The sequence below is a fragment of the Acanthisitta chloris genome, unplaced genomic scaffold (assembly GCF_000695815.1).
Source record: "Acanthisitta chloris isolate BGI_N310 unplaced genomic scaffold, ASM69581v1 scaffold44966, whole genome shotgun sequence".
Lineage (NCBI taxonomy): Eukaryota > Metazoa > Chordata > Aves > Passeriformes > Acanthisittidae > Acanthisitta > Acanthisitta chloris.
Window position 1 is genome coordinate 1 of NW_008680617.1, and position 12,691 is coordinate 12,691.

General features: G+C 42.0%; 1 protein-coding gene across 1 annotated transcript; it reads left to right on the top strand.

Annotated features, from left to right (window-relative positions):
- Positions 1–3: 3 nt before the first annotated feature.
- SDPR (serum deprivation response) lies at positions 4–8,173 on the top strand (the record flags this gene model as incomplete). Its single annotated transcript, XM_009077747.1, is given in 3 exon segments — positions 4–78; positions 80–166; positions 7,382–8,173. Coding segments are annotated over 3 exon segments (954 nt in total), but the record flags the coding sequence as incomplete, so codon positions are not given.
- Between the last annotated feature and the right edge of the window lie 4,518 nt (positions 8,174–12,691).

A 12,691-nucleotide genomic window follows, 5' to 3' on the forward strand; every position in this document is an offset into this window, starting at 1 on the left:
ACGGGCGCGGCGGTGGAGAAGCTGCTGGAGAAGTCGCGGAAGGTGTGCGCGAACACGCGCGTGGTGCGGGAGCGGCTGGGGGGGACAGTGCGACCAGGTGCGGCGCCTCGAGCAGCATCATGCGCAGCTGCTGCGCCGGGATCGCTTCAAGGTGCTCATCTTCCAGGTGAGCCCCGCAGAGCCTGCGCCCAACTTCTGGGAACTTCAGCCCCTTCCCGCTAACTCCTAGCGGACTTCGGGAAAGACCTAACTTGTTTACTAACTCTCGGTAGCTTGGGTAAAAAAGAGCTTACTTTTTGCTAATTTGGCAAACTTGGGAGGAAAACCTTCATTTCATCTTAGCAAACTTGAGGAAAGAGCAGTATTTTGCTAACTCTTAAACTTGGGGAAAGAGCCCTCTTGTATTCTTTGCGAATTCAGGAGAAACACCCACCTTTACTCAGCAAATGTGGGGAAAGCATGTGCCTTTTTTGCTCTTCCAAATTTGAGGAAAAAAAGCTAGGTTTGGGGGGTTTTGCAAACTTTTAGCAAACTTTGGGGAAGCTGCTGAAAGGAAAAGGGCCCTCTCTAACTTTTGACAATGTTGGAGGAAGAGCTTTTACTCACTCCTAGTGACCCTGAGGAAAGAGACCTTGTTTGGCTAACTTTATCAAACCAGGGGAAACAGCTGCCTTTTATTCTCAGCAAATGAGGGAAGAGAGATATCTCTTACTAATTCAGCATACCAGGTGAAATGGTTGTTTTGTGGTGTGGTTTGGGGGGGGAGTTATGCAAACTTGAAGAATGTTTTTTTATTTGGTTTGGTTTGGTTTGTAAGCTCTTGGCAAAGTTGAGGAAAGAGCCCATTTTGCTAACTTATCGTAAAAATGCCCCTAAAAGCTGCCATTGTAGCTGACCTAGGAAGCAGGAGAGGGGCAGTGCACTGATCCCAGTTGCCTCACGTCCTGCTTGGCTCCACTCATCTGGTCCATTCAGGGCTGAGCTAAAAATGCAGCTTAAAAACTCATCTTCCTGGGAGTCCATCCCGTGATAGCAGCAGTTTGCATATTTTCCCCTTTTTAAGCAATGGTCTGGATAGAACATGCCGTGAGCTTTAACTAAACACAGGACGTGACTTTCACATATTTAAAAAAAAACAAAGACAGACCTCCACAAATCACAGAAGGAGGGAAGGAGAGAGAACGTGGAGCTGGAGCAGCCACAGTGCAGCCTCATCACCAGTGTGTCATGCTAAACGTGTCAGCTGGGTGTTACATCTATCAGTCACTAACTGCCCTTTCGGCTGTTGGGTTTTTCCTACTTAAACCATCCCAAAACAGCAGAGCAGTGCTTGATTTTTTTTTTTTTTTAAAAGCTGGCAGGCCTGGTTAGTGCACAGGCAATTCCCCTAGAAAGGAAGCCCCCACCTTTCTGCTTATTGTTCTCCCAAATTACAGTCCAGGCTTGTCAGGCCAGAAGAGGAGGAGCTGCGGCATGTTTCCACCCCAGAAGGAATGTGGAAATTATTCCAGAGACTGGGTAAATTAAAAGGCACATGTTCTCTGCAGTTCTGCAAGTAATTTAAGACCCATTACTGTATGTCAAAACACTGCCATCACCCAGGCCCTGTTAGCTAATAACTGGCTCCTGCCTCCAGGTTCAGACCTAGACCTTGAACACTTCCCGTGGGGTGGGTGAATCAGCGAGGCCTGAGGGAAGGTAATCTTGTAACAATTCTGGTATCTCTGACTGTGAGAATTAAGGCATTGCTGTTGCAGCAAACATCTTATGCCACAGAACTCAATATTTAGCATTTTAAGATGACATAAGGCAGAGAGGAAAGACAGAGCTCTGTGTGAGCAGGATGGTTGATGTTATCTTGGGTAGGGACCCCCAGTGGCAGCGATTTGCAGGCACTGGCTGAAAGCAACAGTAAAACTCACAAGAAGGCGTTGAGGGATAAAGCAGTGTCCTGGCAGGGGAGGGCTGTTGTTGCTCATTTCCTGACCCTAAACGGTATTGCAAAGCTAAGGCCAATTTAATCTCTGAACCTTTCATTAATACTGGCTCCTAATAGTGCACAAACCCAAAGCAAACAGGTCTGTGTCCCAGTACAACGGCTAAAGAAAATCTACCTCTTTCTCCACTGCCTGTCACTGGGCTGGTACCTTTGGACAGCAGGTCCGTTCTTCAGTACTTTTACAAGGATTTAGGTGACTCCATTCCCATCTCCCAGTGGAAAATATGTTGCCAAGCTTAATGTAACCAATCCCAAGCCAATGCAGGTCAGGAACACAAGCCTTAAAAAGAAACATTGCAGTTAAAATCAGTTAAAAAGAAATTCAGCTGGGAATTGCTCCTGGCAGTGGCCTGCTGCTAACTGGCAGCATGGCTGTCTGGAAAGCCAGTGTGGCCAGCAAGAGCTCCCTGGGGCATGGGAGGGTGGCTGGGCCGGGCAGTGCCCAGGGCTTGGTCCAGTGGAGACTGGGAGGAGCTGGGATTTTCCGCTGGGAAGTGGCTGCACTCAGAGGGGTGGTTGGTGCTTGCCAGGCTGTGCCCACAACACCTGCTGCTGACCTGGGCAAGCATCTTACCTGCATGCCAACCTCCTTGAAATCTCCCTGCAGGACTTCCTTTCAAGCTGGAGGAGTAGTCAGTGGGGCCACCGCCTTGCTAGGATGATTGTACAGAGGAAAAAGCAGAAGGCTGGCTGGGTTTCTGTCCTGCCCTGAGCAGGAATCCATGGAAAAACAATTGCAGGAAGGAGAAGTCACAGCAATGAAGCCATATTGATGCCAGATTTCTGTAAGAACAAAAGGGAAATCTGGATGTATGAGACTTCTCTTCAGCTGGGGGATTCTTCTTTTCCACTGGAAAAAAAAAAATCCCAAATTTCACACAGCATGTTTCTCATTAGGATCTGCTTCTCCAGCTTAGGAAGACAGCTCAGTATGAAAGTAAAAATACACATTTGTGATTCAGTTCTGCATTTACCATATCCCCTAAACTTCCTAATACTTGATGGAAGCACTGAGTGCAGCCAAAACACAAGACTGAGCTCCAGCTCTGCGTTTTATGAAGCCATGCTGCCACAACAGCATCAGCATTCCCTCAGCATACATGCTGAGGATGAATTGTTTAGAAAAGTTCACCTATTTACCTATTTTCCATTTAAATGCTCTTAGTTTTCTCTCCCTAGACAGTCTACCTGTATTTAATTGGTGACTTATTTTAAGGGAACTCCATTCCAAGCTTTTGAGGGTGCAAAAGTTACTACAAATGACACAGCAATTTAGCAAAACACTGAAGTGACTGTTTTAAAAATCCTTGTTAAGCTTTGGCATTGTTCCTCTCTATTTTGTTCTCGCCACATGACCAGCTTTTTGGTCCTGGTTTGGTGGGGGTTTTGTTCGCTTTTTTTAGCTGCAAGAGCAAAATGCAAGACAAAAAAAGGCTCATGTTTAATTTTTCAATTAAATGTCATGTTTACTGGTTAAATGTCATGCAAATAGGACAGCTAAAATAAGTCAAAATTGCAGCTTGAGTTCAAGCACACTAATATTCAAGTTCCTTTCAGTTATGCTGTTGGTAAATCCTTGATCCTAAAATGAAGCAAGAGGAGGGCACAGGAAATTATCCATTAGACTGTATCTTGTTGTTTGGGTCACTGCAATAATCTTTTGAAAAAGCAACCTCAAACTCAAAACTGAACAAATGAGGGAAGCAGAAGAATTACAAGCTGAGAATGCTATTACCTGACTACTATATTTCCCACTGGAGCCTTGCAGAGAGAACATTCTTATATTGATTAATGACAAAATTACCTCATATGGCTCTTTGGATTTGACCCAGCTGTGCTGTGGGAGGTCAGGGGGATAGTGCAGCCAACACCTCAGCCTGCACGGGATGTGCAAATGGGCATGTGGCAGTTTCTTCCTGTCTGCCCTCCTCCATCCCTCTGGTGACATCCAGGTCTGAAGAGCATGTATTTGTTCAAAGGAAAGTAGGTGGAGCTTTGGCTGGTTTTAGAAAGATTGGTCATGTTTTGACCTATTTTGTGTGGCAAAACAGGTTTTAGACTAGTAATCATTTAGGCGCATAGCAGCATCTACAAAGTACAGAGGAGCCTGGGCTGGGAAGATGCCATGTACCCTTTTTGAAGGTCATGGCCTCCTACAACAAATCAACAAAATTCCAAACCAAAGCACACTGATTTCCCTCATGCTGCATCAGAGTTTGAGCACTCTTTGAATAAATTAACTACTTGTTCACTCAGGCCTTCCAGTTTTCTAGTACACTGTTATGGATCTTATTCTTGTCTGGTAGAAGATAGGGTTGAGATTGTGGCCTATAGGAAGTTCCCAAGAATGGCTGATCAAAGCCACAAGGAAGGCACTGATTTTACTATGCAAATATTAGTAGCACTAGCAGCAGTTGTTTTATGCATAGAACTTCCACTAGTCTATTCATCTCCTACATGGAAAAATAAAATTCAGAGAAGCTAGCTACCTATACGCAAGCCCATCTGAAAAAGCTAAAAATAAAAAATGCAAGGCCTGTTTTTGAACTCAGATGTGGAAAATACAAAGATATGTTGCTTTCTTAGAATTTTAGATTAGATCAAGAAGAAAAGATCAAAGTTCTACTTTTTTTTTTTGGCATGGAAAATAGTTATGCAGTTTGTAACAGCTGGCATTTTTCAGTGTATTGTTCTAGTCTTCCTAAATGAAATACCAGACTGCTTGAAAAATGTCTCAAAACAAAACACAGCTGTCATATAAACTTGTTAGACCAAAAAGTTATCAATAGCCCATTTACAACATGTTATCAGTAACTGTGTTTGAAATAGAAATGTCTGTTCCACCACAGAGCATCCCTGCTACACCACCCTTGTATTTTGAAAGCATTTTGCTTAGTTTATTTTCAGTTGCATTTTAATAGTTCCTGTGATCTTAAAGTCTTGTAGAAATATGACATAAGAAAACATGTCATTCACATTTTACAAGCAGACTAACAAAATACCCAGAGGTTGATGTTTTCCAGGGCCATATAGGAAGCTTAGAAAGGTGATTTCTTGAATGTCAGTATTGTCTAATAGCCAAAGACTGCCCAGGATCTGCTTTTAATTGAATCATTAGCTCATTATTGTGTACTGTATTTCTGGTTGGGTTTCTTTTCCTTTATAAATATGAATAGTTTGTCAGTATCCCTTCTATTCATTCAGGAACTTGATAAAAATTGAAATCAAATCTACATCCATATTCTCCTAGAGAATGCATGCAGTATTTCAGTCTAATGTGAATGCTGTAGGCAGAACTAAACTGACCTTGAGAAGGGCTGCCCAGGTCCACCCCTGGCTCAGACTGAACTGTGATCGAATTCATATGACAGCACTTTCCTAGATAAAATGCTATAAAAGCTACAACCCATTCTTACTCATTTAAACCAGAGTTTTCTATGCCATTCAGGCACTTACACCTGAATGTTCAGATGTCTAAAACTGTGTGTGATTACTTAGGCTTGGAAAGAATGCACTAGACATGTAAATTATGCTTCATACTGAGTTCTCGTGCTCTGGGGAATAATTCAACACTGCGCACACTCATGTAATCCACATTTTGTTAACTGCAGTGGGGAGAAAATATAAATATTTGTACTGCAGTTACAGCTGGTTTCACTTAAAGCTGGTGCAGGTTTCCTTTGTTTTGTTATCTGGGTCACTATTGCCAATAGTTGCAAAAACATAGGTGTGGGGAGAAGAGCACAGGCTTTATTAGATGTTCCACTGGAAGCAAAGGGTTTGTAAAGCTTTGTCTGTGCCAGTATATCCAACTGAAGCCACTGGCTAAGAAGGGAGTGAAGAAACAGTAGAAGTAAAGCATATACAAATCACCATCCATTTTTTTCATACTTTTCATTTTTATATCCTTGAGGAATATTAATCAACACACTTGAATCACTGTATATATGATTTTATACTGTGTATATATGGTATAAAACGATTGTCTGTCTATGTGCATATTGAGTTCCAGAAGCGCTACAAGGCAGTCAGGACCACTTTGTTGTTAACAACAACCAGGTACAACATCTTCATCCAGCCTTGACAGCAAATTTAACCCAAGGTACTCTATTCTTTGCAGTGATCACAACTGTATTCTCAGCCCTGAGATAATGAGCATGAGCTTGGAAGTGTATGTGTGGCCTTTTTTCCCCCTTAACTGTACACTCAGGCCCACTAGGGACAGATCTGAGACTATTACAACCATTTCACTCAGCATTTACTGCTTTTTGTATCTAAAGATAAATATGGAGGGAGTGGGGGGCAGAAAATCCTTCCAATCCATGTGTCTACTGCATATACTCTGTCTGAAAGTGATTAAAAAAGGTAATGCATAGAGGCTATGTGGATATAAGGCTCAACAGTGCAAGGAGCCTCGTTTGCTTTGCATGGGCAGATGCTTGCAAAACCTACCGCAGAGCAGAGTGTTCATTGTGCTACCCCTGAACTGCTCAGGGTTGCAAAGGTTCTGGGCTCAGTAGTCACAGACATCCCTCATTACGAGTTGCCGCTTCTGCCCTTGCTCAGTCTGTTTTGTTTTCAGATACCTTCTTTCTTTCCATGTCCTTTCTTGGATTTGTTCTTAAAAGCAATAGTTTTCCTGTTAGCTAGAAGTGACTACTAATGTTTTTAATATGGTATAATGTCTGTTTATTTTTACATACCATTTATTATGTTTCAAAGAGTTATCCTGCCCATATTTTAATATTTACTAGCTTTTTCTTTTCTGTAAATAGCTGTAAAATAGGATATGCTCTAAACATCATGGACTGCATGGTTTCTGTGTCAATGGTCCATTTTTAACAGCAACATACATTTTTCTGAAATATGGTAAAAGTGCTAACTGGATTTGCCATCTAAGATACTTCCCAGATGCAATCAACGTCCCTAGAGAGCTATTCTCAGTCTTTGGCTGGAGAAACTTAAGTTCTGTGGGGTTATGAGACTTCTGTAGGTCTACACAGGGGTCTGCAGTACCACCTCCTTAGCCACTGTACCCTCCCTTCTCCCCAGGGGCAGGTGCACAACTTTACAGCTAAATTCTTTTTAAAGAGTATGTAATTTAAATGACAAAGAATGGGATTTCCATTCTGCATATATTCCAAGTCACTCTGAAAGAGAAATCTTACTAGTGACAGCTCATTAGTCTTAAACTTTACCTTATAATGGTTCAGTGGGCTTTGAGTGACTTGTTACTGGTTAAATATACTGAAACAACAAGAAATGTTCAGTATTCTTCATCTTATCATGGTGAGTAGAAAATGTAATTGTTCAGGGTTGTGCTTTGTTTATTAAATTTGTGTCCTGTGAATGCTGAAACTCAAATATTGTCAACTCTTTCAGGAGGAAAATGAGATCCCTGCCAGTGTTTTTGCGAAAGAGCCTATTCCCAGCATTACAGAAGGAAAAGAGGAGCCCTTGGAGGAAAACAAAACACTGGAAGAAACCTTGCACACAGTGGAATTGGGTTCAGATGACGAAATGTTTCATGAGGTAGATGAAGGTGACAGTGCAGAGGAGAAAACAGAAGAAACAAGAGCTGAGAAACTCAAAAGATCCAGCCTCAAGAAGGTAGACAGCCTCAAGAAAGCATTTTCTCGCCAAAACATCGAGAAGAAGATGAACAAGTTCAGCACAAAGATTGTGTCACCTGAACGGAGGGAAAAGATCAAGAAATCGCTTACTGTACATCACCAGAAACCCTCTTCTTCAAAGAGTTCTGCTTTCAAGGTATCTCCCCTCACATTCAACGTGAAGAAAAGCCGTGAAGGAGAAAGCCCGGCAGAAGCTGAGGACAGACCATCAGAAACTGCAAGCAATGACCAAGCTGAGAATGAGGATGAAATGTCCTTTGCTGACATGCACTCCGATATGACACCTACCGCCTCGCTGACCGAGGAGGGCAAAGCAGTTGTCGATTCTGTAGAGAATGAAGGCAGAATGGAAAGGAAAGCCATGACGAACAACAACATCGAGCTGTCCATTGTTGAAGATGACGAAGAGTATGGGATGCCTCTAGAAGTTTCTAGCCAGAAACTGTATGAGGAAAGGAACAACCCGGTTGGCGGGGAAATGGAACAATCTGATGAAGAAACGGCCCGAGCAGCTGTCCTGCAGGTAGACCAAACAGCGTAATCATCCCACGCCCTCCTTCACCTTCCAGACATACACGGTTTTACTTAGGCAAGGAATTGGTTTCAGCTACACAGGCAGCAGTAGCAATTAAGCCTCTTCCATCCTTTTCTCTGCAGTGGTAATTTATTGCATCGTGTTGGAATGCAGAGTGAACAAGATCAATGACAGGCTGCAACATGCTCTGTTTTAGGCCAAGTCACCGGTGTTTGTGAATTTAAAGATGCTGCCAGCTGGTGTAAGAGACTAGCAGGAAGAGAGTGTGTCTTGTAGGAGCAAGCTGGTCAGCTGGCTTTCTTATAGTTAGGTCAGAGGAATGCATGGAGAATAGTCAAAACCCAAACATTTCTGTTCTATTTTCTTTTCTCAGTATTTCACAGCACTGTGAGCAATTCTGTATGTACATGTAGAAATACCAATGAGAACATTTGATTTCAGTTTCCTTGCTCTGCTCCACAAATGCTAGCAACCTCGGTAACTGTGCATACCTGTATAGTTTGTTTGGGGCTTTGTTCCATGGCACTGTAGAAGTAAAAGTCCAGAGTACTTAGAGGGCGAAGTTAAAACTTGGTTCCATCCATTTCAGTAGGGGAAAGATTTTTGCCGGTAGTCTCTTGCTATTCACATGGAAAAAAGTGAAAGGTGGAAACAAAAATGAATTTTTCAATCTAACAGAGTTATGGAAATATATTAATGACAAGCATGAATGTGTGATCAGCTACTGTACCTTTAAGGGTTCAGAAATTGAAAAGAGAAAATACGAGTTTGATAGAAACATGAAGATAGCATTTCGTACTTTCTTCAGACTATGAAATGTTTAAAAAAAAAAAGAAAAATAACCCCCCCACAATATTAAATCTATACTCCCAGCTTAAAGTATATATACTCAGATAACACTAATTAATTCCTAGTCTTTATAGCAATATACTATCAAACTTTGCACCTGCACAACTTTGTATTTCAGAGTATTTTGAAAATAGTATAATTTATCTTTTTACAAATTATTTCATATATAGAGCTATATCTACACAGAAGAGTTAGATAATTACAGGGATGTAAGGACAATTTTTTTCAAAAAGGTGAAATACTCTTTCAGACATGTCTAAAGGGAACAATATGTTACGGATTGAACTTCATGGCACGGATGAGTTTATATAAGTATGAGTCTGCAAAGCCACAGGATTAGATTCTCTGCTGATAACTTTCATCCAAGTCACCTACCTGCTCTCAAAATTGCTAGCCTGTAATTTTTCAAGATTAATTGAAAATGAGAGGTTACAAGGTGGGTTGTTCACTATGAATGTTCATTCCTGTCACTTAACAAAGCTAAGGGGGAAGGGAGGAAAGGGAAGTACAACGCCCACAACAGTTACCTTACATCCTTAGTTGTTTATGCAGTGGGTTATTTGTGGTTTTTTATATCTATAAAATTCTACTGATACTTAACATTGCACTAAAAGGTTGCTCCTTCAACTTGTATCTAGAATCACGAATTACAGGGGAACTAAAAGCTACAGCAGAAATACCGTTATGAAATAATTAATAGGTATTACTCCACAGGGGTAATATGTGTTACCAGTAAATCACACTGGAAGTTAATCAGTAAGAGCTTAGTGTAGGCGAGGACTATTAAGAGTTAATCTCTTAAGTGTATAGTATCATAGAGGAGATACTGTTTCTAAGAAAAATCATGGCATAACTCGTGCAGCTATATTTTTATTTTGTGTTAACTACAATGGATTTCAATAATTTTTACTTGTAACTAACTACGAATATGACAAATAAAAGCATAATATAAAACACAGCCATGTCAGTCTTTGGGAGAAGCAGTCTGAGAAGCTGGCAAAGATGAAATGTAAAGGTCAAGCATTTATTACTTCAGTTCATGTCCCTGTTGTACCTATACCATTTTCTTTCTCATCCTCTGCTGTTATTTAGTAACACAAACACCAGTGCTTTGCTTTCCAGACACTTGTCAGATTTCTAGTCCTTCTGAATAGAGTCAGGCACTTACCCAAGCCCACTAGTTTCATCTGCATGTTTTTATTGGACTGTAGCATCCTCCTAATACTTTAAATAGTCCTGAAAGCATGTTTACATTGAAGTCTGTATTCTGTTTATGCACACAGATAAATTCATGTCTTCTAGAGTGCCACATAGTCTTTAGCAGGCTTAATTTTACTGACAGACCAAAGAACACACGTTTAACCTTTATGTAGCAGCTGTCAGCTTCCTGCAGCCACCACACACTAACCAGGAACCCCAGCATCATGTTTGCATTTTGCTTTTGGATATGCCCAGTTTGTTTGTCCTGCTAAGCTTTAATTCAAACAATACCCCTGGCTATGCTTTATCCAGTTTCAGAGATGCTGAAATGAATCCCACACATAGTGTTCCTAACAGCATTACAATGCTAGCCAGTAAAGCCACTGGAAAAGCAGACACTGAGCATCTGTGAGAGTTAACTCAAATACCCACTTCAGAATACAGCACACATGCAGCCATCAGCTGCAGGACTAGAATTAAACGTTTTCTCCATCACAGTTGCACATTTCTGGGGACAGGTAGGTCTACAACCCTAACAAACCTAAGAAAGTATGCTTTGCAAGGGAGAAAAATGTTTACTCAACTCATGAATGTCTGCTTTTGTACTATCTTATAAACCAGAGGAGGAAGCAAGCTCAGGATCCTGAGATGTTCCCCCCAGCTGTTTCTTTCCCTTGCCTTCCATTATCAAGTCCTGACTTAAAACACTACTCTGCAAAACTTGCTGTTTTGGGAAGGAGACAGACTGTGGGACCAGCAGCACTATATGCTTTCAAGTATCTCAAGTACGTGCCTGGAACTTGTCAGGCTGGCAGATGTCAAGCATATGCGTGGGTATTCCATGATTGTGCTGACAGGTTTGTCTACATAATTACTTGTTAAAATAAACTGCTTGTTTACCCTTCCTGACACAGTAACAGTGAGCTCCACTTGTACCATTGTTCCTTGGAAGACCTGACCTGGTAGTTGCTGCACAGATTCAGTCTGACCTTCACTGAAATCAGCGGGAGTTTAGCACAAAGAAAAGGGGTGTGACAAAGTCCTTATGGTATAAATATTTAAACTAGCAGCACTCAGCAGCTGCTGATACTTCCATTTTCAATGACACAAAACTAGCTGACATTTCTGTCCCCTTTTAGGGGAAAGAGCAAAGAGCATCCTGTTGACTCCCATGCGCTAATCCACGAGCCAGCTCCTCTGTGAAAAGGCACAGATATGGGTTTTCTGGACCATTTCACTGTCAAATAAGAGTTTAGTGAAAGCTGTCTATGACAGACCTGACTAAGCATGTTCTGTCTCTTTAACAGACGGAAGAAAGGGAAGGATCAGAAGGTGAAATATACCTGATAGCCTTTTACCACTGATGCAAGGAAAACCCTTTGTTGTCACAGGCCATAATGCCAAACAGCTATGTGACTGATGACTGATAGCCACACACTTAAGAAGAGGGAAGCTCAGAAGACTTAGTGAACTAATGGCAAATTGTTAGAGGCCAAACTGTTCACAAGGGGCCAGGCCAACCCTGAAAATCAATGAAAAGCCTTCAGCTGGCTCAAAGGACCCTCTGAGCCATACAATGGGTTTGGGCCACATGTACAACTCCTGTGACCATCAGTAAGAGCTGTGTGCATAGATGCTGGACATGAGATCTGTGTATCTCCCCAATCCAATCTGCTTAGCTCATCGACAGAACAAAAAGTTTTACTGCCATCAGCACGGCAGATGCAGCAGTGTGGCAGAAAGGAAGGCTATAGCCTGCTTTGGAGGGTGCACAGTGAGCACAATTTCAAGCTAAGTACTGACTGCAAGGTCTTTGCTGTCAGTAACTGTATACAACAGAGCAAGTAAGTGTAGCTCCAACTCCTGAAAACAAAGTCATGTATGCAGGTGAAAAAGTTTTCCTACGACCCGCTAAGACGCACATGCTCACTCTGGGTGTCAAGAGGAAGGTGTCAGATAGTCTTCCTGCAGGCAAAGAAGAAGATTCACCCTTAGCAAAGCAAGGCAAGCTGGCAGCTGTTTGGCCCCGGTGCTGGTCAGGGTTTTGCCTAGGCAACCAAACAACTGGCAGGAAACAAGTGCCAGAGCAGCCCGGAGGGTGCTGACTCCACACGAAAGTATTTGCCGTGCTCTGACTCACGGCCCTTTCTTTCCCAAATAAATGGAAAAAGGCTCATAGACACTTTCCACCACTTTAAACGGCCCGTTGCCAGGGGTTTGTTTCAGGCTCTGCATTTGAACTGGCATTCACCCCAGGCTGAGTCTAACTGGATGCATAAAGAAATTTTAATCAGCATACTTGCAGCTGCCAGTTGTGGCTGATCTTTCCTGCCCTCCTTATGATCAAAATGCCTTTTTTCCCTTCCTCTCACTCCACCAAGTCATTTGCAGGAGTCTGAAGTGCGCACTAATTCAAATAAGGAACTCTAATTGCGTGTTGAGAACTGATAATCAACGTCATCTTTAATTTTTCTT